Source organism: Corvus hawaiiensis, chromosome 11 (assembly GCF_020740725.1).
Source record: "Corvus hawaiiensis isolate bCorHaw1 chromosome 11, bCorHaw1.pri.cur, whole genome shotgun sequence".
In the NCBI taxonomy this organism is placed as follows: Eukaryota; Metazoa; Chordata; class Aves; order Passeriformes; family Corvidae; genus Corvus; species Corvus hawaiiensis.
In genome coordinates, this window is record NC_063223.1 from 8,693,317 (window position 1) to 8,708,276 (window position 14,960).

Below are 14,960 nucleotides of genomic sequence, written 5' to 3' on the forward strand. Positions count from 1 at the left end.
TTCTGGCTTGTTTGGTAATAAATAGTGCAGTATTGTATTCTGCCACTCTTTATTCTTGTTGTAGTGTCTGGAGATTGCCCAGATGTTTCATCCTCTGGGTTTTTTTGCTGAAGAAGGTATTGCCTCCAGGCTGAGCAGTGCTGGCCCTCTGCTCTCCTGCCTCTAGTTAATCTATGTGGCTGTCAGAGCTGTCACAGGAATGGTGAATCACGGCCTCTGCAATCACTTCAGCCCCTGGGGAAGTGCTCAGAGCGAACAGCTGCACAAACCCCCACCCAAGCAAGGTTTCTCCTGGATGAGGATTTTACAAATCAACTTTGAAATAATCACAAAGCCTGACTGACAGGGCCACAGTTTTTAAATAACAGAAATTTGTCAAAAACAAATTGGTTGTCTTTCAAACAGACACCCTAGTTGAGTTTTTTTTTTCTTCTTCTCTTTCCTTTGCTGACTTTCGTATTTCCAAACAACTGGATCCGTTTTCTTCTAAACAAACTTGAATTACAAAGGAATGTTGTTCTGCTATACTTAATAGATTTGCACATTTTTCCCTTTCTTCTTTAGTCTTTCCCAGTATAACATGTAATCCTTTGCACCTGCAAAAGCTCCACAGACTGCTGACTGCCAAGAATCCACCACGTGACCCTGCTTCCATGACCAGAGATCCTGTGTTTAAAGAGAAAGGAAAATAAAAAGTTATTAAATGCTTGAATCTATCTGATCCCCATGTGAGTTAACTCTGAGGATGGGAACTTAAGAGAAAAGCTATTTTTGTGGCATTTTTGAGTGATGTAATAAGTGATTTTTCCCAAGGAACTTGTGTATTTGAACAAGCAGATGGAGTGAGAAAGACGTCTGGAACTGAGGAGGGCTTGAAGCAAATTGCTTTCAGGGAATTCATATGTATGTATTTAAGCCTGTGGCCATGCAACTTTGCAAATATTTTGTGAATTTATTTTCTTTTTGGCAGATAAAACAGCACAAAGCAAAACACTGAGCAGGAGAGTGGCATGCAAGAACCAGTATCAGCTCAGCCTCGATGTACCCAAGGCTCCCATTTAAAATGAACAGCTTCCACTACCACCAGATACAAGTCCTGTTTGCTCCCCTACATTTCTTAAACCAACCCTTCCCCTCACACTGCCCAAAAACCCCCATCATTAAGAAATTACTCTTCTCACTCCCATTATATCCCAAAGCAGGTGTGTCTCTGTTTTTCACTTGGTGTCATTAGGGACCACACACCCTCCTCTCCATGGCTCCCACACACCCTGCTCCCATCCATTAACTCACAGCAGCGTTTAAACACACACATTTAAAGCCCCAACTAAACAGTGCCTTCCAAAAACACCTCTCAAGTCACGTCACACTATTTGATGAGCCTGGTCAGTACCAGCAGCAAAGGCCAGTCTGCTGGGAGGGGTTTACCGTGGCAGCTACAGTCACTGTGTTCTCTCCTCCTTCACCCTGCTCCATCACCCCTTTCCCATCTCCTGAAACACTTCACACTGGAAGCTGTCTGGAGGAGAGGTTTCTGGTTTATGATGTGAGGATCAGTACTGAGCAAAAAGAGATGGGATCTACGGCCCTTCTGAGGCCCACCACAGAGAAATCAGCAATTTTATTTTATAGCTGTGTCATTCTACTTTTTAAAGACATGTTACTTCTGTACTATAAAATTTTCTTAAAAGCAACTGGATAGCCGTGCTAGGCTGAGATACTGCCCTTGGGCTCCTGGTCTGCAGTGCAGCCACTTCCTGCTAGAGCAGGAGAACCCTTCTCTTGTTTGCTGACTCTTCATTTAACATGCTGTCCTTGTGACTCGCTTCTTCCAACTTGGCTGGTGGTTATATTTCAGTTGAATGTTTTAAAAATCAAACTGTTCAAGCAACAATGGCCAGCCACAATGTTGTTTGGTACCCTGCCACAGCTAAATAGCTGCAGCTCTGCTGTATGAAAGCACTGAAGGGGTTCCAGCCTCTTTAATGCTAGCCATTCTTTTCCTGGTGTTTTCGGTATGGGCTGCTATTCTGCCGTCACCCACAGCAGAAACTGATTTTCATCTCATAAATAAATAAATAGAGATTCATAATTCTTCAAAACCATAATATGCTCTTCTGGAATAACTTACAGTCTTTGGACACACAGTTCTCTTGCAACTCAGTCCTGATGGAAGAAGGACACACACTCTCTTAGACAAACTACCTTCCAGAGTATCTGGGTGTTGTCAAAGCATAAATCCCACTTTCAGCACCCATTTGCAAAACACTTCAGGTGCTTAAGAAACCTTAAATTGAAAGTCAGGGTTCAGAAACTGAGCTGCTGGAGCCACAGCTTTCTTTTGATAAAAACAGAATTACTGTATTTTTTAATTAAACATTCTCCAAACATCTGTACATCTACAGCTAAACCCGCGAACCCAGAACAGTTACTGCTGCCATGTAAAAATGCACTGTGGAAGAGCTGCTGAAGGACTACAAGGAAAACCAGCCCATTAATTCAGACGTTCATGGCTTTGCCAGAAGCCCAGCATATTCTCAGTCATGATGGGGTTTTATGTTAATGTCATTGTCCGAAGAAGAGGGAAAAGGTCATTCTGATTTCTTGGCATGTAGCTCCAAAATCTAGTTTCTGATAAAGCCTGGCTTCCTAGTGCAGCTCTGCACAAAGAGCCTCTGCCAAGCAAGGCAAACGGTGATGAATTCCCATCCATTATGCCTGCAAATTGACAACAGGTATTTGCAACAGTCATGCAATATGGAAAATGGTTTAAAAGGGTGGAGCCAGCAACAGTTCAATTGAATTAGGGAAAAGGAGAATTGAGGCTGAAGAACAGGAAGCAAATTCCCCAACAGTGAGGTCTACTGAAGCGCGGAGCCAGCCTCCCCAGGGAGGAGAGGAAAGCCCTCTCCTTTGAGTCATTTAAAAATAGATTGGAGAAGGCACTCAAGACTGTACTGTGGGGAATAATCCTGCGCTGGCAAGGGCAAGATGAGATGACTTCACGCATTTCTTTCCATCTCCAATTTCGGTGATTCACCCAGAGCTCCAAACCTGAACATGCAGAAGAGCAAGAGGGAAGCACAGCATGAGGACATGATCCTGGAGGAAGTCAAGAGGAACAAGTGTCACAGGGCCAAGAGGACCAGCAGGACTCCGATCCAAATTCTTTCTAACCACACGATGCTGTGGGCCAGGATGATGTGCTGGAGGTAACACATGTTTTCTCTCATAGCCCGTGGACCAACTAATTGACAGGGCTTTGTGGTAAGTCAGGCCTGTAAGTTCTTCAAAAACACTCACCCTTTGAGTGGGTTTAAATACCGTTAAAACAGGGCAATGCACAGAAGCTGTTAGAGGTTTTTAGATTACTATAAAACCAGGGCCTTGTTCCTGGAAAGAAACATAGGATCCATATACAGATCTCCCCAAAACACTGACTTTAAACAAAATTGCTGGTTACTGCAGTGATACAGTGCTTAGAGCACACTCTGCCATCCTAGATGCTGCACAGAAGCAGAAGAGCTTTCCACTTGGGAGGATAATAGCAAGAGCTCAGGTCAGGCAGAGCTCAGAGCCCAAGGGGGGCAGCTCAGAGGCTCCAAAAAAGGGCAGAAGTGCCCATGTAATGCCTGCAGAAGCCCCAACGACACTGCTCTCTCTCCACATGCTCCTGCAACGTAAAACACAATCCAGGAGTTATGAGCAACACGACTGCAGCAGTTGGCTCAGCTTGGGTTCCCCACCACCATCACCAAAAAGCCTTCTACCTGCTCACACTGTGCTCCTGCTGCAGAAGGCTGCAGAGGATAACCTGACTTTTCCAGGGCAATACCCATTCTCACTAGCATTCGCAGCCTAGGAAAGCAAAATGACAAGGAGCACATTACATGAAAGCGGCCGCCATGCCAAGCCTGTGTCATGTGTATTCTATTAAGCGGAAGGCTGAATAGAAGACTTTGTTTTCTACTTCAAAGGACCCCATCCCAATCTCTCTCTCTCTCTTCCCTTATGAATAACAAATTGGAAATAAATCTTCTGGCTGAAGCGCATGGAAACTCATACAGTTGGGGCCCTCTGCAGCTTCCCAGCTCAATCACATGTTAATTTTTTTTGTAAACACTTTTCTGTGATATATATGTAAATCTCGCTGTGCATTGCTACACCATGTAAAGCAATACAGCGGGTGTGGCCTCAGGGGATGGGACACAGCGGGAAGCCTGACTGCATATTTCCAATTATTCACAGGGATAATGTTCACAGAGAAGGGTCAAGTTTTATTCGTGGGCAGAACCGTATTTTTCTTCCTAGTGATCCCATTTCTTACTGCTCCATAGGCCAGTGTCCCCTAATTCTCACCACAAACATTATTTAGCTCTTTTGATACTGAGAAAAAAAGGACACCCTATTTTTTTGGGCAGAGGGAGCATTGGAAAAGTCACTCTCAGGATATACCAAAGGCCATTCAATCTAAAAACAAAAAAAGAAAATACTACTTTTTTCCTTTTGTCCATGTTTGTGGGCAGCAAATACATCCCCCTGCTTTTAAATACTGCGGGTAAGTATTTGGTGCCCACAAACGTGGACTCCTCAGAGTGCTGAGGACACCTGGCCTCCAGATGGCCAATAACCTTTGACCAGTGCACACAACTCTTACCTGTGCATGCCTGTCACCTTTGCCACGCATTTGTAGTAAAAGTTTGTGGCAAAAATCAGCTGTCAGCTTTGTGTTCTCAACGCAGCCAGGTCATGGTCTATATTCAGGACATCTAAGCTTTGGTAATCCAGGAAAATGCAATACTCACACTTCTCTCAAACCTGATGACCAGCCCAACACCGCCAATGCTGCAGGAAGCATCACAGAGAATGAGACATCTCTGCCATGGCCTTGCTATTCTTCAAGCCAGAACTCGTGGCATACACTACACTTGAGGCCTGCAGCTGAATAAATATTACAATTCACTCCAATGATAAGTATCTATAGTATCTCTATGTACCCCTCTGTTCACAACAGTGTTCAACTTCATGATAACGGGGGAGAAAAAAATCAGTACAAATTAATCACATGGATCTGTGTGCATGTGCGGTCCTGCAGACTGAGGAAAGAAAAGCAATTTTCATGTTTGCCTTTCCTACTAGGGATTTTACTCACAACGTGGCATTCTGCATGGCTGACCCTTACAGATGCATGGCACATTAGCTACAGGAGAAGCAAAAAATTCACAAGTTGATTGCAGTTTCTATACATAAAGTCAACACGGAACAAAGAACCAAAAGTCCTCTTCAGTGGATTTTTATGTGCATATGTGCAGCATATGGGCAAGTACATGTGTATATTATCTTGCAGGAAACATGCAAGCCCAAACATGGGAAAAATTCAATGATCTAAGTTCACTGTTGACATAAACGCTGAGACTCCATTTGCACTAATGGAGTTGTGCTCACTTACGCCAGTACTGAATTCAGTCCTAGAATTAAACCCACCCAAATCCTAGATAAATTGAAAGAGAACAAAAGTTGGCCTATATGCAAGAGCGTATTTTTCATGTTAAAAGCATTTCATTCCCTTTTTCTGCCCATATAATACTGCATTGATGTCTGTGACCCATTTGGATGTAAATCAAAATGGATGTGCTAAAAGCCTGGTTAAAAGGAAATGTTCTTCGAAACAGCGTTCCCATGGCAAGGCAGAACAGCTACACCCAGTTTCCGTGGCACAAAGGGACATACAGGGAGGGAAAAAGCACTTCTAAAAAATCACTTCAAAGCCAGCAGGGTTTTCCTTGAGTACCTGCACTGCTACTGCCTAATAGATCTGTGCTTCATAGGTGTGTGTGAATAAATTACATGGAAGGATTACATAAATCTGCTAAGATTCTTCAGCAAATAACAAGTGTCCAAATAAACTCTTTGATATTCAAACATCCCCAGATGTCATTGGCAAGCTCAGCAACTTCTAGAGAACCTCTTGTGGCCTGGGCATGACCAAGAGCATCACAATCTGGCTCTGTATCTATGGACTGTGTAAGCCTGTTTTCCTCTGGTCTGTTTAAATGCTGCATTGATGATCCAAGGCCATCTGACTTTTCCCAAACGTGCCTGCAGTGCTGTGAGCAAGGGTTGCATTTGTTTCTCTCCCTTTGGTGCAGATGGTGTGCAGCATTCCTTGGGCTGTGCCCCAGGACAGCGTGAATGACACTTATTGTGGCAGCAATAAAGCCAGGGCTGTTTGCTCAACAGCTGTTGGGTGCATTGTTCCTTTGTGAGAAAAATGCAGCCGCTCTGCTCATGGCATGGACACGTTACATCCCGCCCCCAAACGCCCCGTGCAAAGCTGTTTTCCTGATTCAGCACCTAAGCAAATGGCAGACAGTGTTATTTAACCATTAGGACTTAATCCCAAAATCAGCCCAACTGTTACTCAAAGAGGGAGCGAGGCATGGTAGAACACTTACTACACTGCCTGCAAGGAAATGGCTTTAAAGCTGGGCCTGGGTTTCATTTACTCTTGACTTACATGCAGCTGAGCACAGAGGAAAGAAATACTAGACTTCTCCAGGAAAAAAGGAAAACAGTCACCTACCTGTAGAGCAGGGAAAGAGCCATTCAAGGCCTAGTTTGGCTGCATGCCTCTATTTTCTACTTGCCCTGTTAAGCAGCAACAGATCTGACTGTTAATTTTAGGAGGGAAATAGCATGTGGTTTATTGATTCAATGGTGGAGTTATAAACACATATTATTGCTGAGAACCCCACCTGCCTGGGCAGAAGTATTCTGTAAACTTTTCCTTCTTATTAACTTTAAAAATCAGGTGCAATGAACTTCAACCAAGGTTGGAGTCTTCACTCTCCACAGAAAGCCATCAAGCAGTCTTTGCACAGCAAGTTTCAAGATATATCTCAAAATCTATCTTCACTGATGACCAAGAGCAAGGCTGAGCTGACCCTAAAATCAGTTCACACCCTATACTGCCTATACCAGCCCCCAGAAGTTGAGCTCTCTGGAGGGGGGAACCAAGAGAACCAAGCAAATGAGCACATGTGCTACTGTCCTCTAGATCTATAGTTCAGTGCACCAGCACATGCCCCTCAACACAAGTGCCTTGTGCCTATGGTTACAGCTGCACCTGAACAGAAAACAAAGGACTTAAGTCCAACCCCAAACCTGCTCTCTATTGTGTGGGCAGAAACTAGCTTAGAACCAACCCATGGAACTCCTGTTCTGACCCAGCCAATTCTCTGATCCTGCTCAGCCTCACAGGGGAATGGCTGGACTCTCCCCATTCTCTTTTTGTATAACACCTGTTATACTGTGAGACCTACAGGTTTGAGAAAATTATTTTATTGCTAAAACCAGTGATAAAAAATTGTAGGCTCACTAGATCTGCAGGAAGTCTAAGAGTTCTAAATTTTGCTCAGCACTGAGACAAAGAGGGAAATCCTGGTCCCACTGAGTGCCAGAAGAGTCAGACATCACCTTGAGCATGGTCAGTTGAAGATTTTTATCTTTCTTTGAAGCTCCTGGGCCAGTGGAGCAGCACAGTCTGTGCCAGCCCTCCCAGGGAGGTTGGGTTTGTAGGGGCAGGGCTGGCTGACCCTGATGTTCCATAGTCTTAGCAATGTCCAAGTGTCTGATCTTAAGAGTCAGACCTGTCTAATGAAAAAGACAAAAGGTTCCCAGGACAGTAGGTTTGTTTTCCTTAAAAAAATCCACCAACTAAACAAACAAAAACGCCCTTGTTTTTAAGTCAACTCATTTGAGGCCTATGTCCTCCTGTCTCGCCTGCTCCTTCCCTCCTCGCCGCCTACCAAAGCCTTTTCTCCAGACATACAATACATTTGGTCTATAAAGAGACCATTCTCCCTGTACAGCTGCATTTGAGTAATTCTCAGAGGCTCTGAAGTGCAGCCAACATGCAGAAATATAAAACCCAAGAGGACTGAGTCTTGTTTCACCTGAGAAGGGTTTATCTTACACACAGCACTGTTCTCCACGGGATCTGACCATTTCCACTGAGTCTTAAGAAACAGGCATTTTTGACAAAATGTTTCTGGACTCAAACCTACCAGAGGATCTTGATTTTCTGTAGGGTTTTAAAACGCTATTTTACTGAAAAAAACCCCACCTGATGCCCTGTATTTCTGTAATGCCCCCCCCCCCCCCCCCAGCAGAAATGAAAGTTGTCTTTTTTCTCAGTTCTAAAAGAAAATTATGGATTAAAAGATGAAACTTATGATAAATCACTTATGTGCTGCTGGTAGGAACTCGGATATGATGATTACAAGCGCTGAATAAAATGTCTGAACAGAAGAGAATGAAAGTTAAGACAGCAGGCATGGGCTCCACGAGGCCACAGTCATCTGAGCAGAGACTGCACAGCCCTGGCAGCAGGGTGAAAGCAGGAGCTGCACCAGGCTCCGTGTAACCCACAACAATTCCATGCCAAATACACAGCCCACAATGTGAAATTCCCACAGTGGAGAACACACATATAGTATTTCCAAAGCAAGTTACTGAGGCACCCTGGAAATTCCATGGCAGCAAACAAGGGGACTGTATCTTACAACATTAATTCCAAAACCTGAACTAATATGGAAGGCTCTGTGCTTGGCTGGTATTTGGGAAGCACACTACATCTATGCTCTGTTGCCTTTCTTCAGGGCCACCTGGTTTTGAGATGGGATCAGAAGCATTAACCCCACACAAAAGAATGTAAACTTGATGAAACTGTCACAGTAATATTCAACCACGGTGCTCTTCTGAGGGTTGGTGTAGCAGAAAGTGAATAAAATTTGTAACACGTTCCCTTCTTTCCCTGAACTCTGAGAAGAATTCAAAATTGTTTTACCTGCAAGACTTGGACTAAAGAGACAGAAAAGAGCTATACTACCCCACCCTGGTTGGGAATTACAAGGTCCTGAAATCTGATACACCATAGCACAGTTTCCTTCTCTCTTTTGGTTTATAGCAATAATCTGTGCCTCAAACAAAATTTTTAAAAATTGAGAAAAATGGAGAACTGAGAAGAGAAAGGACATTAAGCACACCTTATAGCAGTGGATGCTACCTAAATATTTTTTTAAAAAGACTTTATTTTTAATTAAAAGCACCATAATTACTTTACTGTTGTTTCTCGAGCCATTGTGAACTAAGAAAGGAGTCTATTACCTGTTCCTAAATTGTGTATTCACCTGGGTCACTATCAGTAAGACTTGTACTTGAAGCAGTATCTGTTTCTTGCTAATTACTGCAATCCTCCCTTTGCCAGCACCCACAGCCAACGTAACCTTATAGTTCAGTAATCTATACAATGCTCCCTCTTCTTTTAATATGGTTTAGTGCATGGCATGCAAGTTTGCTCTCACAGGAAACAGCTGGTGCACATTCACAGACAGAAGAAAACTGTGCATGTAAACTCTGTGACTAACGCATAAGGAATAACCAGAGCAGCTCGGAGTAAAGCAGATAGAGAAAATGGGCTATAGAAACACACAATTTGCTACCTATGACAAGCCTTTATTAGGCTTCTTTAAGCTTAACACCCTGCTGCTGGCTGCAGTCAGCCATATCTGAAGGAAAAGGAAACTCCTTCTTCCATGTGCCTCTCTAACTGTCCTTTCACAGTGGAAAGATTTTCCTCATTTTTATGGTGATTAGCTTGTTCAGGGAATCATAAGACTGAGTCTATCTTCCATCAGCTTATGTAACTTCGTACTAATGGTTTTAAAAATGACACAGCCACAGCACTTGTTCTGTTCTCCTCAGTGAGATGGCCCACACACATCATACACAACTGCTCCCACAGTTACTTTCTCAAGTAATCCTATTAATACAGTGCAGAATAGTCCCTCAGGCATCATCTCAATAACTCTTTTCTGTTCAGGCTTCGTGCCATTTTTCTCTTGTCCTTTGCATTTCTATTTCTGTGTAATTACTGTCTGTTCATGCTCCCTTCATGCACCCATGAGGAGCCCTACATCCTCAACCACATTCCCAGTGATGCTATTGGCCACATCCATCCTGTTGATGGGACCATAATGATTTTTGTCCTTTGTTGTACTGTCAGGGCAATTTTTTAAGAGCTTCACTCAGATAAACAAAATGTATTCTGCTTTCACTGCCTGGCTTTGATATGACAAACCCTGAGCTCTCTCTCCCTGTGCTGAGCCAAAGTGACTGAGTATGCCAGACTGATTTTTGCAGTTCTCTACTCTTGACTCCACATCAGAAGAATATAATGCAACAGGTTTGTGGAACAAACTGACACAAGTTTTGTTTCTCTTCGGATCTGCACTGACCTCTTTAGATTAAACATGATGCCTCATTCTGAGTGACTCATTCCTGCAGTTAGCTAAATTCAAACTGTCTTCTTTAAAGCCTGTAATGCAAACAATACATTTTACTGTCACAGCTACGTGGACATTAGTTAAAACAACTTTACATTCTGAAAACAGCTACACAATGTTTCTGGTTTATGTGGTTTTGGCACGAACACTGCACTTTTTCCCTTTAAGCACTGCCACCTCTTGCTCCCAAACACGGCTGCTGCACTAACCATTAGCAGGTTGGGCCAGTACCACTGCTGAAGAGTTTACAGAAAGCCATTCCTGGACACTGGCAGGGAAACAGATTCCTAATAAGGCAGCCCAAGCTCCCCTGTGCAGTGGGATGATACCCAGACCCCACAGCAGGCTGAGCTCATGAAGTACCTACAGAATCCTCCACGAACACAGCTCAGTTCTGCAAAAGCTCTTGATGATTTTCCTTCTCCTCCTGCCTGTGGACTCACCTTTATTTCGAACTCCCTGAAGCCTCTACATGCAAACATTCACACTGTGGACTTGTCCCCCCCAAACAGCCCCAGATACAGACACATAGCAAGAGGACAAACTGTTGTCCCAATTCAACATACAAGGACCCAGTTTGGATCTCCATGACGAGCTTGCTCAGAAGTCCAGCACTCCTACCAAGAAGAAAGTTTCTCTCTCCAGCTCCTCTTTTATAAAGATATTTTGCTACAGTGCTTTTAATGATCTGCAATAATTCTTTGTGCTTCCACCCTATGACCTTCAAGCACTTGAAAAACCCTTCCTTTCATCTTTTGCAGTGAGTTCAAAGAAACAGAGAGGGATAGAGAAATTATATGTCTTCAAATCCAACTGTCCACTCAAAAATCTGGATCGTGACTCTGACCATGGTAAACAGAGCAACCAGCTGCTGGTGGGAGAACAGCATATCATTCCAAACAACTGCACTGTTAAAACATCATCTACTGACACCTTCTTTAAATGATTTTAAAATAAAGTACATGCAGCCAATCAAAATAGCTTTTCAGTGATGTTCACAAAACCCAGGCTGAAACAGTTTTCTCATTCGCAATTTCCTTTTACCATGAAGACCAAAACACTAAAAAAAGTTAAAATAAATAAAAAAAAGAAATCACACAACACAAGGTGGTTCCCACTCTTTTTAAGCAGTAAAAAAAGTTCGAGCCGAAGATAAGATTTCTGGCAAGCTGTGAGTAAAATCTAGCCTGCATGCCACAGATCAGTGGTTAGATATTCCTGCTATTTTTCAGATATTCAGGCAAATGATCTTCACATGCACAGGTAGGCTGGCACATAATTACTGATTCTTGGACACACCCATAATCAAAATAATCGAGTTAGATAAGTTACCATGGAAAACCTTTGCAAAATGTGTAACTTACATTTCCATCACTAAAGAGAACTTACCTTTAAGGACTCCCAGAGGGGAAACTGTACCAGAGAGAAAGGAATCTGGAGAGGTGGGAAAAGAAAAAAAAAAACCAACATAATGTTACAAAAGCAAATTGGGTTGGCATGTTCCTCAACTGGCTAAATTAGGAACAGTTATTGTTCCCTCAGTGAACTGCAGCTTATTACACTTACAAATCTTTACGGACACTTTATGTATGCTGCCATTAAATGACTGGTTTCACTAAAGCAGTTTTACTTTGTTTATCACATTCCCTGCTGAGAGGTTAATGTATTGTTACCAGGGTGGCCTAGAAGAGCAATAAGCAGTGTGATCTAGTGCAGGGACATTCTTGGTTTGACAGTCAGCCAAGAAAGCCATAAGGATGGTTCAAGAAACACGTTCCCAAGGCCAGGAACACAGCTTGGCAAAAAAACATCTTCAGCAGTGCAGACCCTCACAGATGCTGAGCTGTTGTGCTGCAACCAGGGCTCTGCAGTTGGGCATCAGCTGCAAAAACGTTCCTGGACATCTCCCATGATCTCCCATGAACAGGCTCCCTTGAGAATTAAAAGCAGGTTGTGAGGAGCTACCACAACCCAACTAAAACCCCAGGGAGAAGCTTGGTGGTTCTCCTCTTATTGCCTGTAACACGGGGTTATTCTGTCCAGCAACAGCCTGTATCTCTGTCTAGGCTCGTTCCTGCTGCCACCTGTCCCAGGAGTGCCTTTGCATTTCCATGTCCTTCCCAGATTTTGCCCTGATAAAAACCTCAACTCATCAGTCAGTTTTCATTGTGAACACACTGAAGCACTTTGCAACAAGAGACATCATTTTCCAAGTTTATGCCTTCTATTATATTTCTTCCTCCACAAAGCTCTCCACTACATTCTTCTTTGCCCTTCACCACTCTGAGAAGCCCTGTCTAATGCCTACCTCTGGTACCAACCCTGCCTTTGCTATCTCCAGGCTGAATATCTGTCTCAAGAGATCTCAGGGAAAAGGGTCTCCAGGAAAACACTGGCCTGTCCTAGGATCACCCAACAGCTGTATCTGCGGGTCTGCTTTGCCCCTTCCTAAAGCTTCTGCATTATCTCCTCCTCTCTGTTAGGCAGTCAACCCCAGACTCAAATCTTCCTCCAACTACCTGTTTTCTTCTCCTTTTATCATTCTTAATTTTCCTCCTAGTTTAGGCTGATTTGGCAGTTCATATATCAAATTGTTTCGTCTCAGAAAGCACTTATGCATCTTTTACCATGAAAAGGAGTAGATACTCAAAATGGATCATGCTTATGTAATGCAGATATCTTTGCTCTGAGTGATGTCAGGTTAAAAATGTTCACTAGAGATATGAATGGCTTATTAAACCTAAATTCAAGCTACACAAAGGAATCTGAAATGGAACATCCACTCAACATCACAGGAGTCAAAGAGTATTGTCTGCTTCCCTGTGCTGCACGTAATGATTAATAAATGAGTCTATTAAGTTAATCTGTCAGGCAAAACTAAACTTGACAGACACCTGCAACAGAAAATTTGTTATCTATTCAGGCAGGAAATGGCAGTGAGAAGAAATCAATGTCACTGCTGTACATTGAGCTGACAAACTGAAATCTCAGAGGAAGTTTGTCATCTTGGACAATGAGCAATATCCCTGGTGGCATCTCAGAGCCCCACAATAAAGGTCAGACATGGCTCTTATTTATCAGGGTCTTGAAACTCTAGTGTAGCAATTAAATTTCATTTTTAATACTGGGTAAAAAAGTCCAGATCTTTGACAATAATGTGTGGTGATATATTTATGAAAAGATATATATACACCCACATGTTACTGCAGCATTGTTGAACTGAAGTTATATGGAATAATTTCTTCGCAATGTAAAACGAAAAGCAACATAATCTTCTATATCTAGACCAAAAAAATAAGTAAAAATAAGTAACAATAACCAACACATTTGCTTCAAATCTGTTAAAAAAAAAAAAAAAAAAGGAAATGCTCTGTATCCAGCTGTACACCAAACAAAACAAGCTTTCAAGTACAGCCTCCAAGTTTTGCTTTTTTATGCTTGCGAATGAGTGGTAAAATGATGCAGCTGTTAATAAGACAACAAGGGAAGCTTTTGACATAATTCCCTTTATATCTCCTAGCTAGAAGCATTTCAGTCAAAGGGGAAACTCGTTCACAAGTGCTATTTGATTTTCATTGTTAGTGGTGTTTGCTTTCTGTGTCCTGCTCAGGGGAGCCAGGGCTGGATGGGGATTATGGGCTTCCCTTCTCCCCACATGTCCCATGGGATGCAGCAATGCACAGCATCTGAAACACCCAGGAAGATTTTGGATGTGTGTCAGTGGGACCTGCACAGCCACTGGGCTCCCTCCTCTCTAGGAGGGCTGCAGGATAAGGGTCTAAACATTTGTAAGTCACACTTTACTAGAGTTTAAAAACTTGAAAATCCCCAACAAAATAGAAAGCACCACCATCACCAAGCAGACCAGCAGCACCTTTGCTGCACTAAGAAGATCCTAAAGAGATGTCCTACATCTCTTACAGTCACCCATTGGATCCTGTCTGACATCCTGACTTAAAAACAAAACCCACACAAGCAATTTCAGGGGTATTGGAATGAAAGGGAGTCTGTCTTCCTGCAGATTCATGTTTTGTCATCAGATTCTCTGAAGCCAAATAATTTCCAAGCCACATTCGGCAATCTTCCCATGACAGGGACCTCCATCACATTTCTTCTCAAGATCTGTTCCACACCCCTTGTTGAAAGTTCAGCTCCTATTGCAAACCTTCCCTCAAACCCCTTAATCACCTTTATTCTCCCCTCACACACATATTTTCAAGAATGTTATAGGAACTCCTATTTATCTTTGCAGCATCTGTCCTTCCATCACATTTCCGTGGTCAAGATGTGGAAGGGCTGTGCAGGCTGCTGTGTGTTCATGTGTGCAAACACCCTGCTTGCATAAGCCTTGTCTCCCTAAGAGACCAGACTAAACAGCCCACACCCAAAAGTAGCATTAATATACGCAAAAAGAAATAGTTCTGCAAGGGTAGCTCATCTGACCATGAAAAAGCCTTTAGATGGCTTATTGCCCTTTATTCTTCCACCACAGCAGATGTGACAAAATCTTGCAGTCTGGGGACACTTCTTAATTTGAACACTTACATCATTTCATTCCTTTTCGTATTTTGTTTCTTAAAAGAAAAGCTCTTCAGCAATGAACAGAATCATACC

General features: G+C 42.9%; 1 protein-coding gene across 4 annotated transcripts in view; it reads right to left on the reverse strand.

Annotated features, from left to right (window-relative positions):
• Positions 1-14,960, reverse strand: part of SLC25A26 (solute carrier family 25 member 26) — an 87,604-nt gene that overhangs the window by 14,345 nt on the left and 58,299 nt on the right. For 3 of the 4 annotated variants that reach the window (XM_048315578.1, XM_048315577.1, XM_048315575.1), the window contains 2 exons: positions 11,736-11,780; positions 597-666 (listed from right to left, as the gene is read on the reverse strand). In XM_048315578.1, the coding sequence (XP_048171535.1) occupies positions 597-666; positions 11,736-11,780 (115 nt within the window). The remainder of the gene's footprint in view (positions 1-596; positions 667-11,735; positions 11,781-14,960) is intronic. The other variant, XM_048315576.1, reaches the window with a different exon arrangement.